This window comes from Cervus elaphus, chromosome 13 (genome assembly GCF_910594005.1).
Source record: "Cervus elaphus chromosome 13, mCerEla1.1, whole genome shotgun sequence".
In the NCBI taxonomy this organism is placed as follows: domain Eukaryota; kingdom Metazoa; phylum Chordata; class Mammalia; order Artiodactyla; family Cervidae; genus Cervus; species Cervus elaphus.
In genome coordinates this window covers 31,861,030-31,885,424 of record NC_057827.1, presented here as the reverse complement: position 1 = coordinate 31,885,424, position 24,395 = coordinate 31,861,030, and the positions used below count along the sequence as shown (strand labels likewise).

General features: G+C 41.2%; 1 protein-coding gene across 8 annotated transcripts in view; it reads left to right on the top strand.

The window, feature by feature from the left end:
- Window positions 1-24,395, top strand: part of TJP1 (tight junction protein 1) — a 260,221-nt gene that overhangs the window by 211,667 nt on the left and 24,159 nt on the right. For all 8 annotated transcript variants that reach the window (XM_043922067.1, XM_043922071.1, XM_043922066.1 and 5 more), the window contains 8 exons: window positions 381-657; window positions 3,729-3,832; window positions 4,424-4,592; window positions 4,796-4,943; window positions 17,774-17,913; window positions 18,827-18,932; window positions 21,626-21,776; window positions 23,789-23,897. In XM_043922067.1, the coding sequence (XP_043778002.1) occupies window positions 381-657; window positions 3,729-3,832; window positions 4,424-4,592; window positions 4,796-4,943; window positions 17,774-17,913; window positions 18,827-18,932; window positions 21,626-21,776; window positions 23,789-23,897 (1,204 nt within the window). The remainder of the gene's footprint in view (window positions 1-380; window positions 658-3,728; window positions 3,833-4,423; window positions 4,593-4,795; window positions 4,944-17,773; window positions 17,914-18,826; window positions 18,933-21,625; window positions 21,777-23,788; window positions 23,898-24,395) is intronic.

Below are 24,395 nucleotides of genomic sequence, written 5' to 3'. Positions count from 1 at the left end.
TAAGGAACGGAGTTGGGCCTGCAGTGGTTTGGTGGCTCTGCAGGATGCTCAATGGTGTTCAGAGTACAGCAATCCCACCTTTATTCAGACCACTGGCAGTTACTAGTTTCCCTTTAAGCTCGTGATTATTACATGTAGAAGATGTTCTGAATTAAGTAAAAACTTTATTAGCCCTCGATTTCAATGTGCTTTGTACCCAGGTCTTTTACCAGTAAAGCAGGAAAGATAACCAGTATGGAAATGTGTTTCTTAGTAATTGGTTTTATTTATCTATTATGTCTGTTATTCATAATTAATATGAGACCAGAAAAATGTGATTTTCCTCTCTAAAGAACTGAAGGTGCATCCATCAGCTCATACCATCCCCTTTCTTATTGTAGACCATTCGAAGGAAGAAGAAAGTTCAGATCCCAGTAAGTCGTCCTGATCCTGAACCTGTGTCTGAGAACGAAGAGGACAGTTATGACGAGGAGGCGCACGACCCTAGAAGTGGCCGTGGGGCCCTGGCAAACAGGAGGAGCGATAAGAGCTGGGGCCGAGATAGGAGTGCCAGTCGGGAGAGGAGTCTGTCCCCCCGTTCAGACAGGCGGTCTGTGGCCTCCAGTCAGCCTGCCAGACCCACCAAAGTCACCCTGGTGAAGTCCCGGAAGAATGAAGGTATTTCTGCCAACTTAGTATTTTCACATGAGAATTTTAAGACTGATTTTAATGAGAAGTAAATTTGCTGTCTCTTGACATCTTTGCTCTGTTGTCTTTTGTTACCTTTGTTCTTGTGTCATTTTGCTTAAAAGCACATCCTGTTACTGCAGGCCTCAGGGGTCGTCGGTTTCCTCTACTTTTTTGTTGTAGCGGATAACGTGTCCATTAGGAGTGTTAGGTTAGCTCTGTGAGTAGGAGGTGTCCTACGTCCCTGCATCGGTTGCAGCGCAGTGTTGACTTTGTGGTCAGGCTCGGGTTGGGCTGCATCCGCATCCAGGAAGAGAGCACTGGGTGGGGAGGGAGGGCAGCTTGCTGCCCCAGATGGAGAGCTGGGATGCTATTCTAAAGAAAGGACACAGTTGTCAGAACTCTGTGGCTGCAGCCTAGCTGCCTGCCCTCAGGTAGTCACAGTCCATACCTGATGAGTCCAGTGGTGGCCTCGCAGCACTGCTGTGGGTATGTCTCTCCCACACAAGAAAGCGCCAGTGATGACGGCTTTGATGAAAAGGTGCAATAGTCTCTCCAGCTTGGCTTTCATTTGCTTTCCCAAAACCTGACGCATCCGCTACTCACGGCTCCCTCCCCCTTGTCCACGGGCCTCCTTAGTCAGACGGTCTGTGTTCAGAACTGCTGCTTCTCGTTCACCACCCACGCTTCAGCCCCCTCTCTGTACCTGCTCCCAGAACTAGTCACTGCCCCACACTTCAGTATCTGGTGGGTGCTCTGGTATCTGCTCCTGGAACTGGTCACACTGAATCTGGTAGGAATTTCCAGTCTATATCTTGTCTTTTCAGCACCATTTCACAATTCACCACTCCATTTTTTCATGTTTTCTCTTGGCTTCTTCAATGCTGCGGGTGTCAGGGCTTCCCCCACCTTCTGTATCCTTGGCAAGCTCATTATACTCATCCTGCCTTCCAGTGTTCTTTGAGTTCTTTCCTGGGGTCTCCCTGGGGTGTTGAGGAGCTCTCATGATGGTGCAGCTTCTTCCCCATGCCAGTGTGCACCCCAGGGTCACAGCTGGCTCAGACCTGTTCACTGAAGCATCCTCTGTGGCCCTCAGACACTGCACATCTCCAGCGAAACTCCCATGTCCCTCTTGGAATGTTTTCTCATGTTTCTTACACAGTAGCCCATTGATTGTCCTTCTGCACCTGGTGTCTCAGGCCAGTCATGCTCATTGTGGCGTGATTACCTGTGCCACCATCTCCCCTCTGCTTTCCTGTGTCTGCTGAGCGCACATCCACCCTCCTGTCCTCCTCCTCCCTTCTCCACCCCCACCCGTCATTCCAAGCCACCAGCACCTTCTCTTCTCCCATCGTTGCCAACGTGTGATCAACAGTATGTATTAGTATGTAAAGTTGTGTATATCTGAGTTGTGCAGTGTGATGCTTGAGATGCATACACACTAGAAAATGATCACTACTGTCAAGTTAACCTGCATGGGTTTTGGCGGTGGGGTGATGGGGCTCAGTGAGGAGCACCACACCACCCTTTCTTAACTGGACTCGCTCACCCTTGTGAGCTCGTCTCTGGGGCTCCTGTTGGTTCTGTTCCTTGGGTTACAGCGCCTCTGGGGCACTGCTGTGTCTGACTTATCTACACTTAGACTTCATCAAACCTGCCTCGTCTTCCTTCATGCCTTTTGCTGTGTCTGTTTTTAGCAGTTCTGTCTGTGCCACTGCCCCACCGTACAGCCTCACTTTTCAGCTTTAGTGGCAGTGTTTCTTAGATGAAGCTTCAACTTCAGTGTTTGCTTCTCGGGGCTGAGGGGGAGGTGCTCTCTGTGACCACCTCCCCCTCCCGGGCACAGAGTGCTGTGCTGCCCGCTCTGCGCTCCACTGAAGCTGGACTGGTGACATCCTTGCCCTGCTGCCCGAGCGCGGGGCTGCCTCTTGCTTGCTGCTTGTATCTGTAGAGCTTGCCACCTTGTTCATATTTACCAGAGAAATACTTGGGATAAATGATGCTTTCATATACAGGGAATATTTCAGAGTCATCTTTGTATTGGCCATTTATAATTTTTAAATCCTAAATAAGGACAGTCTTTTAATCAACACTTTATTTCTGAGAGATATGATGACTGTTTCTGAAGCACCGAGTGGACTGCGTAGATTCTCTTAAGTCTTTTTTTTTTTTTTGTCCCAGTTCTCTTTCTGTTTGTCAACACTCTTTGTTTATTTACCTTAAGTTAAACTGTAACTTTGATGTAACTTCTAAAAATTTGAGTAGCAGGTCTTAGCCCACCTTAAAAATAACACTTATTTCCCTTCTATTTTTCTTGCCCCCAGTTGGATTCCTAACACAACCAGGAGCAATCCTGTTCCTATAGACATTATACTGATTGTATATTGTTCTAATTAAAAAAAAAAAAAGTCCATCACTCTGCAGGCCCCTGGGTGGTTTTTTGGACTCTGCCGGTAATGTCTTTAGTTCTCACTGCTCCCCTGCCCACAGGTCCTGTTCCTGCTGCTGCATCCTGGGTGCTCTGCTGGCTGTTGGAAGGACTTGCATCCTTAACTGCTCCCCTCTCCACTCGGCTCCTTCCAGGCCCTAGTTCTAGTGGCTCGTGCTGATGTTCTGCATATGCCTCTCAGAGTTGGACGGGTTTAGGACCCAAAATCCTCTTCTGTAGGAACTGGGGGAAACAAAAATAGTATACATGTGGTAATACATTGAGCTTCCCAGGGTATTTGTTTTCAGAATTGTTATCATTAAAACCTAAGAACCTGGTGCATCAGCCGGACAGGTCAGAGGGGATGGTCTTCTCTTCAGAGTCCTCTCTGTCTGCACAGTGAGGGCATGAGTGTCAGTCTGCTGTTGGACCACGGACTTGCCCTGTGCTTTCACACTGATGGTGACAACTAATGATGACACAAGGAAATGTCTTCTTTGCAGGAAGGCCAAGAATAACTTACTGCTCGTACTTAAAAACTTTCTTTGTGCGGTGATTATTCGTTTCATACTTTTAAACTCTAGTTAAGTGTCTTGGGATTTTACACTAAAGACATTTAAATATATTATTTCAGAATATGGTCTTCGATTGGCCAGCCATATATTTGTGAAGGAAATTTCACAAGATAGTTTGGCAGCAAGAGATGGCAATATTCAAGAAGGCGATGTTGTATTGAAGGTATAGTCATGTTCTTAACATTTTGATGAACTACAATAGAAAACAAGTTCTAGTGTGCCCACATAGCTCCTTTTCATATTTGAGTGGATTTTTCCAAGAAGAATTAGAAATCAATATTTGGGGGACTGTCTAGCCTGCCATGACTATTACTCCATGTCAACACTGATGCTTTTCTTTGGGCACTGTGTCATCCTGAAGAATTAATAGCTCCAGACGCATATTATTCACTAACAGGAGTTATTTTGTAGACAGATTTGCCTGTTGTTCCACTTTAAGTGGTTTTGATGACTCCTCCAGATGTTACTGAAATGTCAGCTTTATTGGTTTGCTCTTCAGTCACAGAAAGTGGCCAGGGAGAGGTAGAGGGTGTGATGTGGGCTCCTCTGGCAGAGCAGCCATGTAGTGAGTATAGTGAAGGTTTATCATTTCGGGAAGGAGGAGTACTTTGATAGTTTAGGAAAGTGTAAAGGGAATATTTTAGCTCTCAGAGCAAGCCTGGGAGCAGCTGAGATATTGCTGTCTGTGTCTCACTAAGTTAATGCTTGTATTTTTGTCATTTAGCTTCAAACTACAGTTTCTTTTCTGTTGCAGATAAATGGTACCGTGACGGAAAACATGTCACTGACAGATGCGAAGACGCTGATCGAGAGGTCTAAGGGCAAGTTAAAGATGGTGGTCCAGAGAGATGAGCGGGCTACCCTGCTGAATGTCCCTGACCTTTCCGACAGCATCCACTCTGCTGACGCCTCTGAGAGGGACGGTGAGTGTGGTTCTGTTTCTAGAGACCCTCGAGGTGATCTGTTGCTTAAAGTGGGAAGGTTGTACATGTTTGAGTTTAAGTTAATGCTTAAATCCACCATTATATGGGAAATTATATTTAGTAACTTTATTTCCTTTATCATTGGAGTGCCTTATATTTTACTATAATCTTGGGAAAATAAACAGCACCCTTTTGTTTAACAGATATTTCAGAAATCCAGTCACTGGCATCAGACCATTCAGGTCGATCCCACGACCGGCCTCCCCGTCACAGCCGCTCTCGGTCTCCTGACCAGCGGTCCGAGCCCTCTGACCATTCTCGACACTCACCACAGCAGCCCAGCAGTGGCAGGTAATCCCTCTGTTGTGTAAAGTGAGACAGTGGCGTGTGCTTGGTGCACGCTTCTGGGTTTGCTAAGAAATAAAACTAGAAGATAGATTTTCTTTTGATTACTTAAATTTGCTTTGTTTCTTTATCAGTTTATGTATTTCTTTTTTTTTTTTTTTTAGTTTATGTATTTCTTAGCTAGAATAATAGAGGTCAGTCAAACTGTTTCATAAAAGGCCAAATAGTAAATGTTTTAGATATGTGATCCAAATCTTGCCACCACTCATCTCTCTGTCTTAGTGGCTCAAAACTACTGTGGACAGTACATAAATGAATGGGCATGGCTGTTTTCCAGTAAAACTTTATTTAAAAAAAAAAACCAGTTGGCTCTTGGCTACAGTTTGCTGATCCATTGCATTAGAAGATGCTAACAAGCTTTAGGACAAATTAAATGTGTATAGAAGTCTTTTAGTGGAGATTACCCTGGACTTTGTTTTTCCCTGTAAAGTACACTGTGTGGTATTTATTTACGTCAAAGGGTCTGCCATGCTAGTATTATGTGACTTACCTGAGTTTATGGTCTGAGGGGGTCACATGCACATTTGAGAATCTGGGGGGGGGGGGGGGGAAATGATCCTTCTCTCCAGAAAGATGCACATTCACAGATACATGTATGTAGCATTTTATGTAAGATTTTTGGATGTTCACAGGGCTCTGTTGGCCAACAGTGGACCTAGGTTTTAGCAGCAGTCCATGTGGAGCTCTTCTTTGTGCACTTAGTCAAGTCCAGAGCTGACCGGTTTAAGATTCACTGTGATTATTTGTGACTGACTTGCATGAGGGTGGTGTTCACCTAAGCCATGAAGTCGGCAACTAAAATTGCCAAGAGAAACAAAACAGATAGAATGCCCAGAAGTGGATACAGGGAGTGTTTCCCAAGGATGCTGAGGAAGCAAATGAGAAGTACCTTTCGGAAGAGAGCTTTCCTGAAGACTGTCAGAAATCACCCTGACACAGTTGTTGCACACTGCTGATTTTAGCTATTTGTAAAGCTGATTCTCTCTGAATTTCAGATTTTAGATTTATAAATTGTATTAACCCTGAGCTTCGTAATTAACATTATAATGATTTTTTTAAGGAATATTATAGTATGTCACATGCAAAACTGACTAATAACTGATTACTAGTTTTAACTGCTGTACGTTAACATCTTAATTCTGAAAATCTTGCTGACACAGCGCACCCCTTACCTGGAAAAGGACAGCTGCCCGCAGCACATACACAACAATAGAACTGACAACCAGATGAGTCATGGGGTGGGGTGCAGTCCTAACACAGTTCTCTCCCCTAGAAGCCAGGCTGGCAGCAAGCCGTTTGGACATGATTTTCCTTTAAAAAGAAAGAAATACTCATCAAAATTTTGGCCGTTTGTATCTGTTGTAACCAAATTCTAAACTTTAGATAGGTCTTTTTAGTACCTACATTTTTCATTTAGATTTCCTAAATATTCGGCATCTGTAACTTTAAATGTTGAAGAGGGTTTAAAACTTTTTTTTTTAGGTATCTTCCTATTATATTGGAATGTTTTACTTCTCTTGGGAGCCTCAAGTATTCTCTATAGGTGACACCAATTATATTAGATCTTTGAAAAATATAGAATCTTGGGCCTGCTTCTGAGTTCATCTGGGATGGAGGCAGGGAATAATACTTTAAGTTTCTAATATAATAGTGTTCTCTTCCGCGTGTTACCACATAGTAGATCCTAAGGAGACGATAGTACTTCGGCTACAGAAGACAAAAAGTCTACAGATTTATTTCCATATGTTTGTGCTGATATATAATTCCTGAAAATTTAACTAGCCTGCCTAAAGGCAGGATGAAAAGTAGTACCAGTTGCTTAAAGGTTTTATTTCCTCCATAAAGTTACTATTAAAACCCAGACAACTGTGCAATTTTAGTTTAGAGGGTCCTTACGTTTTGAGAAACACTTTAGATATCAGTTCAGTATCAGTTCACTCACTCAGTCATGTCTGACTCTTTGTGACCCCATGGGCTGCAGCACTCCAGGCTTCCCTGTCCATCACCAACTCCCGGAGTTTGCTCAGACTCATGTCCATCAGTCGGTGATGCCATCCAACCATCTCATCCTATGTCGGCCCCTTCTCCTCCTGCCTTCAATCTTTCCTAGCATCTTTTCCAATGAGTCTGTTCTTTGAATCTGGTCGCCAAAGTATTGGGAGTGTCAGCTTCAGCATCAGTCCTTCTGATGAAGATTCATGACTTATTTCCTTCAGGATGGACTGGTTGGATCTCCTTGCAGTCCAAGGGACTCTCAAGAGTCTTCTCCAACACCACAGTTGAAAGGCATCATTTCTTCTTTGCTCAGCTTTCTTTATAGTCCAGCTCTCACATCCATACATGACTATTGGAAAAACGATAGCTTTGACTAGACGGACCTTTGTTGGCAAAGTAATGTCTCTGCATTTTAATAGCTAGCTGTCTAGGTTGGTCATAACTTGCCTTCCAAGGAGCAAGCATCTTTTAATTTCATGGCTGCAGCCACCATCTGCAGTGATTTTGGAGCCCCCCAAAATAAAGTCTGTCACTGTTTCCATTGTTTCTCCATCTATTTGCCATGAAGTGATGGGACCGATGCCATGATCTTAGTTTTCTGAATGTTGAGTTTTAAGCCAACTTTTTCATTCTCCTCTTTGACTTTTCATCAAGAGGCTCTTTAGTTCCTCTTTGCTTTCTGACATAATGGTGGTGTCATCTGCCTATATGAGATTATTGATGTCTCTCCTGGCAGTCTTGATTCCAGCATGTGTTTCATCCTGCTTTAGATATAGTAGGAGAGTAAAATCCTAGTATAAAAAACACCATGGATCATTTTCCTTGTGTTGTTTGTTTGAACAGATGCTTTTTGTTTTACAAATGTTATAATTCTGTGGTTTAAAAAGTGATACAAGAAGACAAGTGAAAAAAGTTTCAGTTTAGTGTGTAAAACACTACTGCCCCTCCCTGGATTTCTGAATATCTGTGTGTTTGTAAGACTGCAGTTATCTGCTGAGAATAGTAACCTTCATTTTGTCAGAAATGGAGTAACCTTCATTTTGTCAGAAATGGAGTAACCTTCTGTTGTCAGAAGCAACAGAATACAGTCATCTCTTTGGACTTTGAAGCCAGTTTTCCTGGGTTTGAGCCCCTGCCTGTCATTGGTTACTTGCACCACCTTGAATCCCTCTCTGAGCTTTAGTTTCCTCATTTGATACAAAGAAGGCATCAAACACCACAAAGTTGTGAAAGGTGATTATAACACCTGGCGCAGATACTAGCAGCTTCCTTTATTACAGTGATTAGTAGTAGGAACAGTTCATGTTGTAGACTGTCCACATGTGCTCACATTGACCATTTCTAAGAAGATTTCCTCATTCCATAGGCTAGTCAGTTTAAGGATAAAGTCCAGGGTTATGTTGTTGACAAGAGATTAAGGCCTCTTGGCCTTTTGACTCAAGTGCTTGCCCTTCCTGGAGTAGAGAAAGAAGGGGAAGGTTACTCAAGGGAACAGAAACCTTCAGAGCCTTCCCTTGTTGTGACCTACGTAGGTTCCTCTATGTGATGTTCTTTTCTTAGAGAGCTGAGTTCTGAGCACAACACACGTGCTCACTTCTTCCTTACAATCAGATGAATGGTGTACCCTTATTGTTGTCTTGAACAGCAGCTGCCAAACTGCAGCTTGTGTTCCAGATCCAGCCTACTGCCTGGTTTTGCAAATAAAGATTTATTGGAACCCATCCTACAGTGTCATAATTATGAAAAGTTGGCAGAGAGTGCTTGGCCCACGGAGCCATTTACAGAAAAAGTCTGCCAGTCCCTCCCTGGTCTAGGATGTTAAAATAGTTTTGTTTGTAAATTAAAAAATAGTATGTGTGTAGAAAGAATTATTACAGTGATTTTGTTAAATCATTTGATGCTTGTTGCTAGGTTTGTCCTGTATATTTTATTCAGTGTCGTTCCACTGCCTGCTCTGGACTGAGACTGCTCAGGATGGAGCTGGGGGTCCTCACTGGGGCACTGCCTCGTGCTGATTGACAGGACTGTCAGTAAGGGGACTCGTCACTATAGAGTATTTGAGGTGCAGAGTGAGTTCCAAGCCTCTGCCTAGCTATACTGCACTCTCCCTAGTTGTTAGAGTTACTTACCAGGCTCATTTTGTGAGTTTTCTCTGTAGAGGAGCAACATATGTTTACGCTGTGGTTCTGTTGTATAAACTGTTTTAATGTGACTCTTGTGCTGCTGATTTATCGTAAGCAGGTACACTGTTGAAAAACTCTATTGCAGTAAAAGCTCAAACTAATTAGGATATGGTTCATATGTAGAAAATTTGTAAAGGTTATATTTTGTATTACTTAGTCATTTCTTATATACATATGCATATATGGAAAGAAGGCTTCTCTCTGGTCACCTGGTCTTCAGGGGAGCCAGTGAGAAGGAGCCACAGTGGAGGACGGGTCTGGAGTAAGGTAGAGAGTGCAGCTCGCAGCTTGTTGGGAGAACAGCGTGGCAGCCAGTGGGGTGGGCCACAGAAGCGGAGGAGCCAGTGCTTTGGAGTTCTTGGAAATTTTTCTCTTTTTTCTGGTTTTGGAAAATTGGTTGGGGAGAATGTGAAACTTTAAAACAGTTGTTTTCTAAGTTGAATTGTTACTGAAGGTTTTTTTGGTAAGATTCTTTGTAATGTTGGAAAGTGAGTGGAATGTTGATGACCTATCCTGAACTTCTGTTGTTGAGGGTAAGCGCTGACTGTTATTTTCAATCCTTGGGAATTTTAGGTTACTGGATTAGAACTCCAGAGTGACCTTTTGTTTTTTGTACTCTTTGTAAGGGTCCAAGCTGAAGGCAGGGTCACAGTTGATAACGTTTCTCTAGTTAGTGGAGACCCCGGTGTAATGATGTTGTGGATATTATGTAGTGATGGATTTTAACTTCTAAGCAGAGACTGTGGGCCCAGTGGCACCAAAGCAAGCTTAAATATTGTACTTTATTGTCACTGTTTTTAAAGTAAAAAGTATACATTCTATTTACTCCATCAGCTGGGAATTATTTTCTTATACAGGTACAGTATAAAACATAAAATAGTTAAAAACAGACCACTTCACTTACATATAAAAGTGATGAGTATGTGAACTTTTATTTCTGCTTTTAAATAATGTAGGACAGTTCTTTTATTTCCTTTGAGAGAATGTTAATAAAAAATGAAGAGTGTGGTAACACTGGTCTTATTATAAGATCAGCCAAACATCCTGCACAGTCCAGGGTTGTTTTACTCAAAACATTAATCCAAGTGCCTAACAGTCACCCAACCAGTGAAGCCCTGGCAAGGATGCCCTTCCTTCTTAGTCATTCCTTACTAAAAGCTGTTCATTTCTTCAAAAATTACACTTGCAGAATGATGGGTCTGTTTTCTCCTAATTCAGGTGGCTAGGTTACAGTGTTGTCACCATCGAAACAAACGAACACGCAGGAGGAGAATCTCTGTGCAGACTGATAGGTATCATGAAAGCCCCTTGTCACAGTGAGCAGTACAGTCATTATTTCTTCAAAAGAATACACCACATGTATTTCTAGGAAACGTTGCAGTGTATAAAGAACAGATTTTAAATTGTGAGAGCTTAGCTTGCAGATACAGTCCAGTGGATGTATGGTGGTCATTCCTTGCTCTCTCAGCACGCCCAGGGGCAGCTCTTGGCTTCTCTGCCTGAGCACCTGCCCAGAATCTCCATAGCGCTCACTCTGCCTTGCTCACCTTCTAATCCACTGTGCCGTGCTGTAATTTTTGAGTTGCTGTCGAGGAGAAACTGCAGTGTGTAATATCTGTGTGTTTGCATATATAACTTAGGGGATTAACTGATGGGAGCATTCTGAGTTACCAGACTTGAGTGCACCTTGGTTTTTCTTCCTCATATGTGTTAGGGGCCCACCGTCCTGAACTCTTGTTAGTGGAGAAGAACTTGGGAGCCTGGTTTAAGTTACTTTCTGAGTTTCTATTTTTTACTGTTAATTAGGGGCGAGATAGTCCTGTGGTCTTTAAAGGGCACCTAGTTTTTGTTTTCTTTCTAAACTATGTAGTTCTTGCCATCCTGTATGCAGTAAATGTTTCTGAAAAGAAGGTATAAATTTGCTTTCGTAGGATGAGTCATTTCTTAGGTAACAGGAAATGGGCTTTATAAAAGGGTGTCTTATTACAGTAAACATTCAGCTTCAGTTTATTTCCTGTATTCAGATTATTTTTAAATAAGATATAACCAGTCCATTGGGAGGTGTTTGAGAGCTAGAAATCAGAAATAAAACTTGAAGAGTTGACAGTCTGGTATATTTCATCAGGGTCCAAGAAACAGCACAGTTTCAGCAGAACAGGTTTAATAGGAGGATTAGCCAGTTAGGAAACGAAAGAGAACTCTGAAGAATGTGTGGATCACACGTGAGGAGGTCAACAGCAGTGGTGCTGAGGTGGAGCCTGCCCCACACGTCCGAGGCTTACTATGGGGTGTCGCTGGGTGGATTTACAGGGAACCTGCCCTCCGAGGGCCCAGGGAAAGCAGTGCTTGAGGACCTGTCTTGTCAGAGACCGAGTGCCTGAGCACCCTTGGAAGTGTCAGGAAGCTGCTGCCGCTGAGCCGCCCTCCCGCAGTGTGCGCCGCCTGCGGCCTGCCTGCCTACTAAGGGGACCTGGAGGAGGAAACCCCTTCCCCTGTCCGGGTCTCTCCAGGCCCCTCTGACCCAGCTGCCTGCTCTCTGCCTGCACTAAATGGCCCCAGACAGCTGTGACCTCACACCTGAAGTCTTGCTCTTAAAGCCGTCTATTGCTGATCTGGTTGAGTGTGTGTTATATCTGCTATTCTCACACAGAGTTGACGGGATAAGACTTAAGGCTCTGTTCCCATTGAGTTTGTTTATGTGACTAAAAACTCTCTCAGAGACTATCTTAACACTTGTGCTCTACAGAACTTTGGGGCTTCCCAGGTGGCGCTAGTGGTAAAGAACCCGCCTGCCAATGTAGGAGACATAAGATTCTCATCCCTGGATCAGGAAGATGCCCTGGAGGAGGGCATGGCAACCCACTCCAGCATTCTTGCCTGGAGAATGCCATGGACAGAGGAGCCTGGCAGGCTACACTCCATGGGGTCACAAAGAGTCAGACACGACTAAGCAGCTAATGCTTTCAAATACATGCTGGAGTTTGATGGCTGAGTACACCAAAAAACAATGTGTAAAATACCTCATTTATAATTTATGATTACTTACTGATTTATTGTAATTGATTATGATTACTTCATGATTTATGGTTCTTAATATTTTAACTATATTGAGTTAAAATGTATTATTTGATTTCACCTCATTTAGTAAGTTTTAGAAAATTTCAAGCTACATAAATGACTTTCTTCATGATTGTATTAACAGCATGGCTCTAGATCTATATGTATTGAATAATGCCTCCACCTTTTGGTAGATAATGGAAATGCACTAAAAAGAATAATGATTTTTTTAAATATTGATCGTGTGAACAGTTTAATAGAATGATGTGAGTTCCACTGATCTTCAGTGTTAAGGTGTAGTAATTACTTTAATGAAAGGTGGTAGTCAGAAGAGAATGAAAATTAGCCAAAAACAAAATACTTGTGGGATTTTTGTGTGCTGTACGGAGCAGGAGCCCTATTACAAGGCCTGTTACCATTGGGGAGGATGTTCACATTAAAATATTACCTTTGATTCTTAGTTATCATCAGTGTTACTTAGTCATGTTGTAGATTCAGGAAGTTTTTTTTTTCAGTTACAGGAAAGGAAGAAAATCAATTGGAATTGGAAATTGTTTTTTAAACTTAAAACTTAAAAAAAAGATCTGTTGGTGCGTGTGAGCTCTCTCTGGTTAGAGAGAACGGGAGCAACTCTAGACATGGTGTATGGGCTTCTCAATGGCAGTTTTCTCTGGTTATGGACAGGCTTCAGTAGTTGTGGTACATGGGCATATTTGCCCCGAGGCACATGGAATCTTCCCAGACCAAGGATCAAACCCTGCATTGGTAGGCAGATTCTTAACCATGAGACTGCCAGGAAAGTCCAGAGATTTGATCTTTATTAAACAGATAGTTTTAAGCCAGTTGGAAAGCAACAGAATTCTGTAGAACTATTAAAATTATGTAGTTCTTTAATTGTGTTCTTTTCAAAATGTTCATTTGTACATTTGTATTTTTAGAGCAAAGAATGCAAGAATAATTTACTATTTTGTATTGCTATTTTTATTATGAATCGCCTAGAACAGTTTGCAGATAGCTTAATTGTATTTATTTATACTTAGACTACTTGTATGTGAGATATTAATACATCGTGTGTCAGTTGCTCAGCCATGTCTGAGTCTTTGCAACCCCATGAACTGTAGCCCACCAGGCTCCTCTGTTCATGGAGTTCTCCAGGCAAGAATAATGAGTAGCTCAGTGGAGTGAATAGTCATTCCCTTCTCCATGGGATCTTCCCAACCAAAGGACTGAACCTGGGTTTCCCATATTGCAGGCACATTCTTTACTATCTGAGCCACCAAGGAAGCCCGCCCCATTGTTATATAAGCAATGGCTAAAAAGTTTAACCTTTTATGATTTAAAAGTAGTTCATTCTGGTTTGAGCTAGAAAATATCTTGGCATACGTGTGTGTGTGTTTTGTGTGTGTGTGTGTATTTTACTAAAAGACTGTTTTACTTACATGCAGCTCTTTTAATACATATTATTTAAAACTGGAATACACCCTCCCCACAGTAGTTAAACTAACTTAAAAATAGAACTCTGAAAACTTTTCTTATAAAAAAAGCATATGTTTTATTCTTTCAGGAGGACATCAGGAAGAAATTTTTTTCCTGGTAAGGGACAAATTCTTTAGACTTAATCTCATCTTTAAATAATCATTGTTTTAAAATACTTTAAAACTTTTCAGTCTTTTTATAAGAAGATGTGACCTTATGGACTGTAGCCCACCAGTCTCCTCTGTCCATGGGATTTCCAGGCAAGAAGACTGCAGTGCCCCCTCCTCCAGGGCATCTTTCCCACCCAGGGATTGAACCCATGGCTCCTATGTCTCCTGTATTGCAGGCAGATTTCTTTACTGTCTGAGCCACCTGAAAATTGAAATAGTCAAGATAAATCTAAGGTTTCTCTGGGCTGCTGTTGTATCTGCTTCCCCCTTTGTGAACCGGTGTCACTGCCATCTGTCTGGTAATTCTGCACATGGGTGTGTGTGTGTGTGTGTGTGTGTGTGTGCGTGCACATGTGCAGCTGTGGGAAAAAGTGGTCTTTAATACCTCAGTGGTGTCTCACTACATGTATTCTGCCATTTGTTCTTCACATTTTGTTTTGGGGCTATTTTCATATCTCTGGTTACAGCATGTTTCATTGTAAGTTTAAGATTTTAGTTTTTTATCTTCAATTATGAAAGCATTTTATGCTCATTAGAACAAGTGGCACAGGCCACAGCTACCAGCTCCACTACATCTGGATCTTAGACTTGAAGTAAGCTTTTCTCTGTACTTGTGTCAACATTTAGCGTCATATATAGAGTTTCTGTGTGTTGTACAAAGAATTTTAAAATATCAGGCTCTGCACGTTACTCCCCAGCTGTTAGCTTATGTCACATAACACAAGGTAAGCATCCTTTTAGCTTTTTCATTTGATCAGAAATTTTCCATATTATGGAAAGTCTTTTTCTAGGTCTTTTTCATTTTGCCCATGGGTTCGTATATTGGCTTTTTTAACCGCTAAAATACTTAAAGTGTGTGTTGGCATTGAAAATTTTTCATGGTTAGTGCCAGATTACTTTCCGAAAGTAGTGTTTACATTTTTATCTTACTCTTAAAATTGAAGTATATTTAATTTACAATATTAGTTTCAAGTGTGTAGGAAAGTGATTCAGTGATACATACGTGGCAGTGCTTTCATTTGTTTCTCAGAATTCCATGTGTACCAATCTGGTGGGTGCAAAACGGTAACTTCTTATTATTAGTTTATTCCCTGACTAGTAGTGGAACTGACCATCTTTGTGTGATATTATCCATGTTGAATTTCTTCTTTAGTATATTTCTGGTTCATTTCTGTTGCTCGTTTCTCTGGGGTGTTGGTTTTTCATGGCTTTTGAATTTTTATCTTGCTTTTTAGGGAGAGCTCCCCTAGTCTAGGTTTGTATAGATGTATAATTTTTAATGCTATTGCTGTAGAGATATTTTTACCCTTTCATTTCCATCTGATTGTTGAGGATGTTTAATTCTCAATGTAATTAAAGTTATTTTAATTCAAATAATTTTTAATATTCTTTTATACTCATTAAAGTTTCTGCCAGTATTTCAGGCGCATTATTGCATGATTCTGTCATCCGAGTTCAGATAGTGGTAAATAACAGTAATGTTGGCAGGTGTCATTGTGCTGTTACTGGTTTTAGAGCAAATAGATTCAGTGTTTAACTACATAATATGATAATAGCCCTTGGTTTCGGAAAATAGTTTCATTATTATGTTGCCTGATCTTTGCTTTATTTGTGACTTTTATTAGGAATGGCTGTTGATTGTTTTCACATGCTCATTTGGCTAGTATTAACTTTTTCTGTAATGTTTGGATAGAATTGTGTGGTAGACGTCTAATGCTGAGCTAGTCTTGTACTCTTGAAACAGCCCTGCTGTGACCACTGTATCATTATAATAATCCTCTAATACAGTGTTATTTTCCCTTAGTATTTTATTTGGAATTTTTTCCCTCCATTTATCTTTTTTTTTTTTCCCATTTATTTTTATTAGTTGGAGGCTAATTACTTTACAATATTGTAGTGGTTTTTGCCATACATTGACATGAATCAGCCATGGATTTACATGTATTCCCCATCCCGATCCCCCTTCCCACCTCCCTCTCCACCCAATCCCTCTGGGTCTTCCCAATGTACCAGCCCCGAGCACTTGTCTCATGCATCCAACCTAGGCTGGTGATCTGTTTCACCCTTGATAATGCGAGGGTGGGATGTTTAGAGAGAACACCTCCATTTATCTTTTAAAATATTTTTGTCTTCTCATTTGGTACTGTTAATTATCAAGATTTGGGTGTTAAGCTTCTGTTAGCCTAAGGTTTGGAGAAGGCAGTGGAACCCCACTCCAGTACTCTTGCCTGGAAAATCCTTTGGACGGAGGAGCCTGGTAGGCTGTAGTCCATGGGGTTGCCAAGGGTCAGACATGACTGTGCGACTTCACTTTCACTTTCGTGCATTGGAGAAGGAAATGGCAACCCACTCCAGTGTTCTTGCCTGGAGAATCTCAGGGACGGGGGAACCTGGTGGGTGCCGTCTCTGGGGTCTCACAGAGTCAAACACGACTGAAGTGACTTAGCAGCAGCAGCAGCCTAAGGTTGAATTGCTAATCAACAGAAAGTTGAAAAATACTAAAGATAGGTACATGAGATTTTTATGATACTGTTCCCTGTATGTATGTATGGGATTTTCTACAATAAAAAGTCTTTAAAAAGTGAATTAGGAAGCTTTCTATATTTTTCTATGATCTAGGGTGATTGAAGAAAAATACTACTAGGTTTTCCAGAGTTGGAAGAACTCCACTATAAAATCTTCTACCAAAACGTTAAATGGTAGATCTTGACTTATCTTTTTATGTGAAGCATATGTATTGGCCTCTTTATATATAGATAGATAGATAAGTTCACTTTTTATAGTTTGTATTTTTCTGGGGAAACTGTTGATGGACACTGAGTTTTGTTTATTGCTAGTCGAACTGCTATCAGAGTAAATATTCTTATAAAGTCTTGGACATGTATGTGTGTGTTTCTTCAGGATAAATCTAAGAGTAGGATTCCAGGTTTTTGTGTATGTGCATTTTTTTTGTTGTTGTTTTGATAAATAACTCCTCTTTTTCCCTCAAATACTTGTACACTCTTTTTTGTGTTTACTCTTATTTCTACTGTCCTTTTCCAAATGTCTGTATCTCTGTGTCCTTCTTACAGCTTGATATGATTGGAGAACTCTCACGAGTAGTAAGAGCTCTAGTTTTTTGTATTTGCATTTGCCTTGTTACTAGTGAGGTTGAATATTTTTTGTTTATTGTCTGTGTTTATTCACTCTTTATTGGTGAATTTCCTCTTCCTAGTAGTCATTTTTTCCTGAATTGTCTCTTTTAAACTGATGCATAGTTCTTATATATTCTAAATATCAAATCCTTATTATATGTATTGTTGGATCAATGTGTAGTTTTAAATTGAACTTCTGTTACATTTTGTTTGGTCAAATTGCTAATATTCGGTTGTTTGAACTTCTAAAATTCATTTGGTTCTACATATGACATTTTCTCCAATTATTTCATACCTTTTAAACCTTTTTATGTATTTACTTGATATATTATGGCTTTTGTTAATTGGGACTTACTTTAAAAGTATTTTTGATAGTACTTCTTAAAATGGTATTTTATGTTTAAGGCTTTATCTGACATTGATTTACTTTTATGTCATCAATATACGCAGTGAGCTAGGTTTTCTAGATTAGTGAACAGTTCTGATACTGCTTATTACACACTATTCTGTTTCAGCAGCTTTGGCCTGCTGCTTCCATGATAAACTTTGGTCCTACAGAAGTATCTGTGCATTTTCTGTTTTTCAACATGGATCTGTGGCAGTGCTACTCTAGTTTTAATTACTAAGTTTTTTACAGTATTTTGATATCTTTTAGAGTAAGTCCTTTGTCATCCTTTCTTGACATTGTCTTGGCTGTTCTTGTACTCTTTACAAATGATTTTCATGATGTGCTCATAACTTTCTGTTTTACTGATGTACAGTCTCCGGAGCAGAGAGGAAGAGAGAATTTCGAAACCTGGGGCTGTCTCAACTCCGGTAAAGCATGCAGATGATCACACACCTAAAACAGTGGAAGAAGTTGTAGTTGAGCGAAATGAGAAACAAGCACCCAATCTTCCAGGTAAGCCTCACTTATGAAATATGAAGTGCAGGAAACATTCAGTCAAACTAAACTGTTTTACAATTTACAGAATTATATTTGCAGGAGATACAAAGATACAGTTACTACTACTGCTACTGTTGCTGTTACCTACTACCTATGTAGGTAACTACCCATGGAATTTTTCTATATTTCCAGCATTTTCTATGTGGATAGGAGGTCACTGTAGATGAGTAGGCATTCTTGAATGTTTTTCAAATTTTCTACGTAGAAATTATTCATGGTTCACAGCTGTTCACAGTGAGTGAGGTTGTTTTTCAAACACTGCTCATTAAAGGGAAACATTAGAAGTTATCTTGCCAGTGGACAGTGTTTTCAGAAACTCTTTATGAAGTGTACCTTGACGAACTGGATACGAGACCACACATGGAAACCTGCAGGGTTCTGAGATATCCTGCAGGGTTGCTTAAAAGGCCTAGAGGTTCCGATTCTATTGTCCCTCAGGTCCTTCTCCCAAAACCTCTTTCTGCTCTGCTTGCTTAGTCTCAGGAATGTGGATATTTAAAAATAAATGTTACAGTAGTTAACAAAGTGACAGTCCCAGCAGAGAAATGTAGGGATTCTCTCTTCATACATTCCTCTGTTATTCTTCCCTAAAAAGTAGATTCTTTCAGACTTTTAACAGCTGGAGCTATGGAAAGCACAGGTGACCATGCAATGTACATACATGTTATAAAGATATCAGAATATATGACTGTAAAATGTACCCTGATAGACACATATGTAGTATATATGTCCCTGATCAGGTTCTCTGAACTTCCATTTTCACTATATTTTGCAGACTTTTTATTGTTTGGTTATGCAGTGGTTGCTTGCACTGTTATTCCATTTTGTACAGTGTTTGCTGCACAACTTAGATTTTCTCTTCTTTCAGAACCAAAGCCTGTGTATGCCCAGGTAGGACAGCCAGATGTGGATTTGCCCGTTAGTCCTTCTGATGGCGTCCTGCCCAATTCAACTCATGAAGATGGCATTCTTCGGTAATGTGGCTTTAAACTTGCGTTGTTTTCTCTGCCTGTTACTGATCATGGTTTAGAGTGAGTGTTCAATTGTGACCTGTATTACAAATGCTTTTTTATACATAGTGTGTGCTGCATAATGCTCTGATTAGACTTTCGTTTGTTTAGTTTTTAAATTGTTTATATGATAGAATCAGAGATTAGAGGAAAACATACTTCTTCGAATGTTTACTTCTTTCTCACCACTATTTTCTACCTAGGTTTTGGATCAGAAATTAGAAAATTGTTTTCTGGATTTCTATAGTGGTCCAGTGGTTAAGAGTCTACACTCCCAATTCAGGGAGCATGAGTTTAATCCCTGGTCAGCGAAGATCACACACGCTATGTAGTGTGACCAAAAAGAAGAAAAACTTTCTAGTTAAACATGAGAATTTTCACAGGCATTCTCAATCCCTAGCTTTAAAAAAAAAAAATGTTTCTCCATCTCAGCACCCTGACTGAGGCCAGATAACTGTTTATCGTGTGAGTGTCCTATACATTGTGGGTGCTGAGCAGCATCCCTAGCCAGCAGTGGTCAGTAGTGTGCATTTGAACACACACACACACCCTGGTTGTGACAACTAAAAACACCTGCAGATGCTGCCAGATGTTCCCGGAGGCAGGATCACCCTGACTGAGAACCTGCTCTAGATCAGTCAGCACCTCAGAAGTCAGTGTTTGATTTCCAAACATTTCATTACTTTGTATCTTATATACTGAGACTGAGATGTAGATTTTTTTAATACCCATATTTCAAACAGTCATGATCATCTAGTTTTTTGATGCCTCTGTGGGAAAAAGAGAGGTGACAGGATGTGAATAATAGAAAATTACCGAATCTTCTAAAGTAGGTTAGATTTAGATCCCTGCTCTCATCTGATCTCTGTGCTGAAGGAAATTGGGTTGTTACTCTAAGACCCAGCATGGGAGAAATAGCTTCTGAAATAGGTGGGAGTGTCACAAGTTTAAAATGACACATTTTAATATTAGGTAACTGATAACTCAAAATTTCATAAATGAAAGGAATTATCTTCTTGTTTTTCCTTTCTTAAGACTTGCCTGAGCACTTTCCTGACTCTTTAAGGTTTTACCAAAACTTTGTTAGATTCCAGAGCCTTGTTTGCCAGAAGAGCCCTAAAGGACAGACATGGAGAGAACTGAGGAGTGGGCAGGGTTTGTATTTGGGGTTGCTCACTCACACTCTGGATGTGTTTGAAGCAGAGGCTTCTGCTGCTGTGTGCGGTGGATACAACAGAGGGCCAAGCGTAAAGTACCCCATCTCGGTCAGGTGACCCTGAGATGGAGCCTGGAGCTGTTCTCGAATGGTGGTTTTTAAAAGCCAGGTCTTCCTGAAGGACACAGACTGCAGTCCACTGTTGTTACCTTTTGAGGTGCTCTAGGTTGGTCAGTGTTAGGGGAGGACTTAGGGCCCTGGAATCTCAAGGACTTTAAGGGGGTGCTTAAAAGAGCTCTCTGGATGGTTGACTTTGGGAGAGGAGGCTCTTGATGCAGGTGGAAAAGTAGATTCCACGACGAGCAAGGGGCTCACCATCCATGATCCATAGATTCGAGGGACCTCCAGTGCCACCAGCCCCGGCAGTAAGTGACGTTGTCTGATCTACATGCTCTGAGGTTTCTGCCCAGTTCATCGTTAGCTCATGTGGAGAAACCAGATCTAGTGGGACTACCTTGTAAGTCCTAAAAGCCAAGGTGGTCTTTAGTTGGTTTAAAGAAGTAGGCATCTGTCTCTGTCCCCTCAACTCATTCATTCATTGGTTGATTTGTGTTTTTTAGTTACTACTAACTTCTACTTATTTGCTCACTGTTACTTTAAAAGAACTTTTCTACATTTCATGTCCAGATAGGTGTAAAAGACTTGTGTCTTCTTGTCTCTGAATGTGGGATAGCTATGGAAACCTAGAAGGGTAATTTGTAATTATGTATGTAATTTGTTATTAATTACCCTAAAGGGTAATCTGTAGTTACTAGCAGCCATTCTTCTGTGGCATTCTTGGTATTTGTTTCAGGAGTGTCAAGAGTTTTGACCCTGTGCCGATAGTAGAGGAATTAATGTGTCTTCATTAGTTCTTTTCCATTCTTTCCAGCATGAAGAAATTAACATGGGCTCATCCAGAAAGGCTGGATGGTGAGCTTTTTTGTTTAAAGTTCAAAGGGGCTTCAGAGCAAGTAAGCTGTGTGAGCTACTGCAAGAGCCCCTGGCTGAGGAGTTTGAAAAGCACTGTCTGTTGGGCACAGTGCTTAGAGCTGGATCTTGACTCCTGGTATTAGGGAAATTTGTCAGTTTACACTTCAGTTTCTACCTTTGTACAATAGGACTTCTCAGTTATTAGCCATTGTTAATATATATATCCAAGAGTCAGAGTTGGGAAAACATGTTTTCATGAAGTAATTTTACAGTTATTATGTAAAACAGTACTAACATATTACATTTGGATATTTCAGAACTTATTTTTGTTAACTAGAAATTAAAAGAAGGTGCTATTAAATTTGATTTGGAGTTCTAATGCTAAATTTTATTAAGTAAATCAGTGATGTGGGGGAAATTCCAGATATGATGGTCCTTTGTTTTATTCTAATTGGTTTTCATTATAGCAATTTGCTGTAACTGTTTAAGCTTCTCTTAACTGGTTCAAATGAAGTATTTGTTTTAACAGGCCCAGCATGAAGTTAGTAAAATTCAGGAAAGGAGATAGTGTGGGTCTGCGGCTAGCTGGTGGAAACGATGTTGGCATATTTGTAGCTGGTGTTCTCGAAGACAGCCCTGCTGCCAAAGAAGGCTTGGAGGAGGGCGACCAGATCCTCAGGGTATGTCCGTGATCAGCACACATGGTTTCAGATACTTAGGTCTCTAGAGCAAGGCATCAGACATAGCAGATCTGTTATGATGAGCTTGTAATCTGTGTTAAAGAACGCGGGACTCCATCAGGTTCCTGCCTCTGCTGTGCTCGCGTCTATGTTAGGTGTGACTGCACAGTATGCAGCTTTGGTTTTATTTTAATCACTCATATTTGTAGACTGTGGAAAAACCAAGTCTTAGAGCCCACTAGGTCTCCCAGTTATCTCCAGTTCAGCTGAGCATTCCTGCTGGCTGGACTCTGCTGTGGGCCCCAGCCTGCCAGCAGGGCAGCATCAGGTATGCAGCCTGTGGGGCCCCCTTACCCAGTGATGGCTCAGGTGTGCCAAGACGGGTGTGTCTCTCGGGTCCACCTGTAAGCTGCTCTTACTCTGAAGCTTCACATCCACAAGGATGAGAGTCCAGGAAGGCCCAGCTTAGATGCAGTGTGCCAGTGGGCTCTTTGTGTTTTTGTTTCTTTTCCATAAACAGTGTTACCTAGTAACATAGTACCATCTTTATTCATCTCCTCTCTTTTTAAAATATCCAAACCTCCTGCTGGATATGGACCAGCTCTCAAGTGGGAGTTCCTGCCTCACCTCTGCTCTGCTCTCTTCTTCCTTCTCCTCCTGCCCCAGAGTCTTGACTCCTTTGTTCTGAGTCCTCTCTCCTTGCCCCTTGGTTCCTCATCTGCCTTGTGTTGTCTGTCTTTCTCCTCTGGCTGTTGAACTTGCAGGTAAGGTGGCCTCCTTCCCTGCCAGCTTATGTCATGAGGCCATGTGGCCTGCCTTCCACCTTCACCACGGCTCAGGGTGGATTTCTGTGAGGCACTACCAACCTGATGGCATCTTCAGCCCTCGTTTTTCTGTATTTCTTACTCGTGTTTTAACCTTAAGTAATTACTTTTTTCTTTGGATTCTATGACACTGTCATTCTGGCCCTCCTAGTTGATCAGTGTTTCAGTTCTTTGCCCACTACCTTCTTTAATCATTCTTCCTAAAACCTGGCACATGTTCAGCAACCCCCGTTTCCTCTTGCTTCCCTGTCTTCATGTTGGGTTTGGTCACTTGAGGCAGCAGCTCACAGTCAGAAACCACCCTCTGAGCGTGGGGTGAGCTCCCTCAGGCCGTGGTGGCCACCTGTGGCTGCTCTGTCCCCCTTCCCCTTCACACTTGCATGGAAGAAGGTCAGGGCATTCACTGGCTCTGCCTGGCTGATTTCCACTTGATGTTGTATTTACAATGTTTGTGTTTTCTCAGATACAACGTTGATAATTAAGTAGACCTATTCTCTTACCCACTCCATATGCTGTTTGAAGTAATCGTATGTCGTTTAAAAATATTTCTCATAATTTATTTTTGTTTTGTATCATTAAGGTAGTATATATTGAAAACATTTTCTCTTAATGTGGAAAATTTCCAGAAGATAAGTAGAAGGAAATCTCCCTGTTACCCTGCATACAGTCACTGATGACATTTACATTAGGTCCTCAGGGGTATCTGATACGAGTGAGCACTGACCTGGCAGACTCTGAGCCTGTGTTGTACACATGCTCTTACTGAGGTGGCCCAGCACACACGGTGTTTCCTTCTGATTGCTTCTCGGAGAGTCCTAAGAAGTAGGGCTCTGTTGTACAGTCAGGACTTTAATTTCAAAGTTTAAATCAAGAGATTTTACAATAATAAGTCATTGGAATTAGATGTTGGCTTTCTTGGTCTGAACTGATTGGAATTTGCAGTGTATGATCTCTAATATTGCATGGCACTGTCACTGTTTAAATGAATTTATACTTTAACTCACTTTATATACTTGGTTTCTGCTTGTTAGAAACTAGGGTCTTTTCTCCAAAAATAAATATTTTCACTTGTGGAGATGTGATGTTTCTGGAGTAGATAAACTCTAGAAATACTTGTTTCCTGTGTAGTTAAATGCTTTTTATCTTAAAATATGGCCAGTAGTAATTTGTGAAACATTATTTTAACAGGTAAACAATGTAGACTTCACAAATATCATAAGAGAAGAAGCTGTCCTCTTCCTGCTTGACCTCCCAAAAGGAGAAGAAGTGACCATATTGGCTCAGAAAAAGAAAGACGGTGAGTTACTTTCAGGAAATGGAGAAAATAAACCTGGAGATATGCTGGACTACTTAAAAAGGAATTTTAATGTTAATGTTTTTAATAAATCACTCAAAGGCAAGTGATAAACGAGTTTTTTAACCCCACGGATTTTGTCATTTAGGGGCACACAGCCTTTACACTGTGGCGCTTCTCTGGTGGGTCAGTAGTAAAGAATTCTGCCAATTCGAGAGATACGGGTTCGATTGCTGGGTCGGGAAGATAACCTGGAGGAGGAAATGGCAACCGCCTCCAGTGTTCTTGCCTGGAGAATCCCATGGACGGAGGAGCCTGGTGGTCTACAGTCCATGCGGTCACAGAGAGTCAGACACGATTTAGTGACTAAACAACATCAACAATCTTACACTATCCTTGTTAGCACAGCACAATAATGGGACCAGCCACAGTCTCTGGTCTTCTGTTTAAGGTGCCATCCATGGGAAAATTGTATACTCTTCCACACAGAACTGTACTTGG